Source organism: Camelina sativa, chromosome 19, assembly GCF_030686135.1.
Source record: "Camelina sativa cultivar CO46 ecotype springtype chromosome 19, ASM3068613v1".
Taxonomy (NCBI): Eukaryota; Viridiplantae; Streptophyta; class Magnoliopsida; order Brassicales; family Brassicaceae; genus Camelina; species Camelina sativa.
The window spans coordinates 17,656,841-17,660,706 of NC_141898.1; the positions used below are offsets into that span (position 1 = coordinate 17,656,841).

The window sequence follows — 3,866 nt, forward strand, 5'->3', positions numbered from 1 at the left end:
TGGCTAAGATTCTGAGGATATTCAGCCTAACATGACTTTGGAGGCGAGACCAGTGAGGGTTCTCGAGAGGAGGATCAAGGAACTTTGTAAGAAGAAGATTCCTTTGATGAGAGTCCTTTGGGACAGTGATGGTGTGGAGGAGCAGACTTGGGAGTCAGAGGCGAGGATAAAGGCAAGATTTAAGAAGTGGTTTGAGAAGCAGGTCGCGACTTAAACTTACCTAGCTTGGTCCCAGTTGTAGTCCGTGGCTGGAGCGGGAATGGAGTATTCCAGCCAATCTCTCTTGTTTACTTGGTCGCTTAGGGGTGGTTAGTTGTGCGACTAAGTAACAAGATGAGGTGGTGTTCGGAGTACGAAATTTTCGTGAGGTGGTGGTTAAAGAGGGAAAGTTTCCTGGATTAGAAGTTTCTAAAAGTGGAAAGTTTCCAGATGTGGAAAGTTTTAAAATTGAAAATTTTTATGGGAGTTAGAATTTGTCCATTTTTAGTGGTTGTGAGCCTTGGAGGGGCTTGTGTGGCCTTCGTGGCGGACTGGGGAGTCTTTTGTTTGTCGTGTGCGGCGGCCTTGCAAGACATGTGTGACCTTCATGGCGGGCTGTTAGCCAATTGTGTGGTCTTTGTGACGGTCCTTCGGGATGTTTGGCCTGTTTAGGCGATCATTCGGGATGAGTAGTCTTAGTGACGGTCCTTCGGGACGATTGGTCTTCATGACGGTCTTTCAGGATGATTGGTCTTTGTGATGGTCCTTCGGGACGAGAGGTCTTTGTGACGGTCCTTCGGGACGACATGGTCTTCGTGACGGTCCTTTTTAGGACATTTGTTTGGCCTTGTGGTGGTCTGTTTAGACATTTGGCCTTGGTGGCGGTCCTGAGTAGGACATTTGTTAGCCTTGGTGGCGGCCCTTGTGGCATTTTTATGATCCTTGTGTGGTCATGAGGTATTCCAGTGAGGAGATATGTGGTTGGTAGGACATTGTGTTGTTTTACGCGAACCACGGGAAGGAAACCTTGATAGGCATAGGGCTTAGACGTGTTAAGAATTGTTTGCTCGCGGCTCTTAGGAGACTTTAGTTCTCCTGGTAGTGTCATATTCTGAGACTTTGTGGCTCGGAAGTATGGTTGGTATATCGACTTCAGATGACAATCCAGGGGCGCACTGTAGGGTGGCAACCCGAGAGATGGGTTGGACTTCCTTAAATGTTATGGCATGCGGGTCTAGGCCTGACGAGGAGCCAATAAAAACTCAAGGTCGAGACCTATGAGTAAAGGAATGTCCAAAAGTCGAGAGCAAATAATGCCTAGAACGTGAGTCTATCACCTAAAGGTGACCTTCATAGATTGGTCAAAGGAGTGCGGGCCGTGGAGACGGTTGCACGAGAGTCCTTGGTTGATGGCTGTTCGAGATTCGAGGACAAATCTATGTTGGTAGGGGAGAATTGTAACATCTGCGAACCGGAATCCCGGTTTGGAATCTGCATCGATCGATGTTGGTGATGCATTGGTTGATGCAAGGTCGGTTCTGTGCGAACGAGTGTAAGTTAAATGTTGCGTTTCGGGTTAGGAAATCCCTGAAAAATGTGTATAAAAGGGACTTGTCGTGTTGTGGCCAAGGTTTGGCTGTTTTTGGGAGGAAAGGAAGAGAGGAAAGAGTTCTTGAGTGTTCTTGAGGTTCTTGGGAGATCGGAAGTTGTTCCTGTAGAGATCTGTAGTCGGGATCATCGTAGGAGCTTCCTGGAAGTGTTCTTTTCTTGTTTAAGGTTCAGAATCGTCTGTGGCTAAGGTAAGTGCATGAACATCGCTTATCTAAGCTGGAGATTTCTCTGATCTGCTTGTTTATGTGTTGTTTGGCTTGTTAGAATGTTATTTGGGACTTTGGGAAGCTTTCTTGTGGCTTAGGATCGAGTTTTGTTGTTAGAGGAACGAAGATCCGGCGAGAAGTTTCGGGGAAAAACGATGCTCGGCATGGGCATCGGTCGATGCACTTTGTGCGTCGGTCGATGCAATTGCGAGGACGGCGCATTTGACCTAGGATCATTGGTCGATGCCATGTGGAGGCGTTGGTCGATGCAACTAGGATTTTTGTGCAATGTCGAGCATGCGTCGGTCGATGCAGTGTGAGTGTCGGTCGATGCAAGTGTACCTTGCATCGGTTGATGCAAGTGTACCTTGCATCGGTTGATGCAAGCATGTGTCGGTCGATGCAATCTCAGTTGGTGTCGGTCGATGCAAGGGTAATGTCGGTCGATACAGAGTCCTGGTTTGTTATTGTTTAGTTATTGATTGATGGTTGATGGTTAGAGATGTCTTTATTGCTTGTGTGTATAGCCCAGTAGATGGGAGGATTGCCTTAATGAGTGTTTATAAAATACTCATGCATCTCAATTTGTGTTTGTGGTGCAGGTAAGGGCAAAGTGTGATCGTGGAATCAAGGCAGTGAGTAGGAGGATGTTCTAGTGATTCATTTGGTGGTTGTCTGGCTTCTGTTTGGTTGCTAGAGTTGAGTCTTAGAATGTTGGTTAGGATTGCTGGTTATTTGATTCATGTTTTTTGGAGTATTGATTTAATTACTATGAATTGATATTGATTACTGGTTATTGGTTTAATGGTATTGGTTTCATTATCCGCTGTTTTGTATTGTGGCGAGATGGCTAGTGAATATAAGACCACTAATCTAGTTTACTAGTCATTTATTAATATTATTATTATATTTATTATTTATTATTAAAAAAACGGATTGAATCGTTTGAGAAGCTCTCAAAAATAACCTCTTGCTGATGAAATTTTTGATTCGCTGATAAAATTTTTGATAAGGGCATAAGGCCATGTCCACCAAGGTAATTGTATCTTTAGCGGACACGAAGGGAGAGACATTATTGATTGAAGCTCTCAAAAAAAAAAAAAAAAATCGTTAATCAAATTATCCAAATATGTATAAATAATGGAACTCATAAAACAAAATCGGTTGTTTATTCATGTAAGGGTGCAAAATCTGAAGAAGACTAATAATATTAGTCACATGATATCTTTTGGATAAAATGCATTTTCATGTACTTTAATGATTCAAAAATATATGAAAGATGATTGTTTATTTTTTTCATAGTTTAATATGTTTATCAATTAGATATGTAAAATTAAATGTGGATTAAAAGCTTTAAATATAAACAGCTAAATGAAAATAAGATTTGACACACATGTGGATGATCAAACATCATCACAATAAGAGAGACAAGCTGATTAAGTTGAAATGTATAGATTATTAAAATGCTTTAGAAAAGCCTGAAAATGAGTAAGCAACGTACATTACGTACTATTCTCTTAGCAATTAATGGTTTTAATCTTTTTTTTTTTAATGGTTTTAAATCTAGTTTGAACATCCGGCGTAGCATAGCTCTTTGGCGTTTGGATAATCCTTGTCTTTCCAACAAAGCCTCTTTTTCTTAGGGTCCAGTAGTCTCAAACAACACCAACAATCCCTTATATATGGTATCGTACAAAAAGTTTTGATACACGGAGGAATGTGAATACTGAGCATTGATCTTTTTGTTTCTCCATCCTCCATTTTCCCACCTACACATTGATTCAAAACACACAAACAAACTTTGATGATATGCAAAAAAAAAAAAAAGACATTATTGATATATACAGTGAGTAAAACATATACATACATTCATGTAGAGTGAAGAGGGAGAAGATGACTATGCATATTAGAGCTATATGTGATGATTTCATGGTTTGCATGTCTCGAATGACCTTGTTATGATTCTCTTGTTTTCCTATTGAAGAGTTTTTGTAATTTGTAAAAACAAAACACACACACACACACATAAATTTGGAGTTACAAGCCTATCATAAATTGATTATTTCATTG

The 3,866-nt window shown here is 40.9% G+C and overlaps 1 protein-coding gene across 1 annotated transcript; it reads right to left on the bottom strand.

Moving 5' to 3' along the window:
• Window positions 1-3,232: 3,232 nt before the first annotated feature.
• Window positions 3,233-3,866, bottom strand: LOC109130997 (EMBRYO SURROUNDING FACTOR 1-like protein 7). The gene is made up of 2 exons (XM_019241259.2): window positions 3,664-3,866; window positions 3,233-3,565 (listed from the first exon to the last, which is right to left on the bottom strand). Exons 1-2 carry the CDS (start codon window positions 3,821-3,823, stop codon window positions 3,360-3,362), a joined length of 366 nt encoding a protein of 121 aa, XP_019096804.2. The 5' UTR covers window positions 3,824-3,866; the 3' UTR covers window positions 3,233-3,359.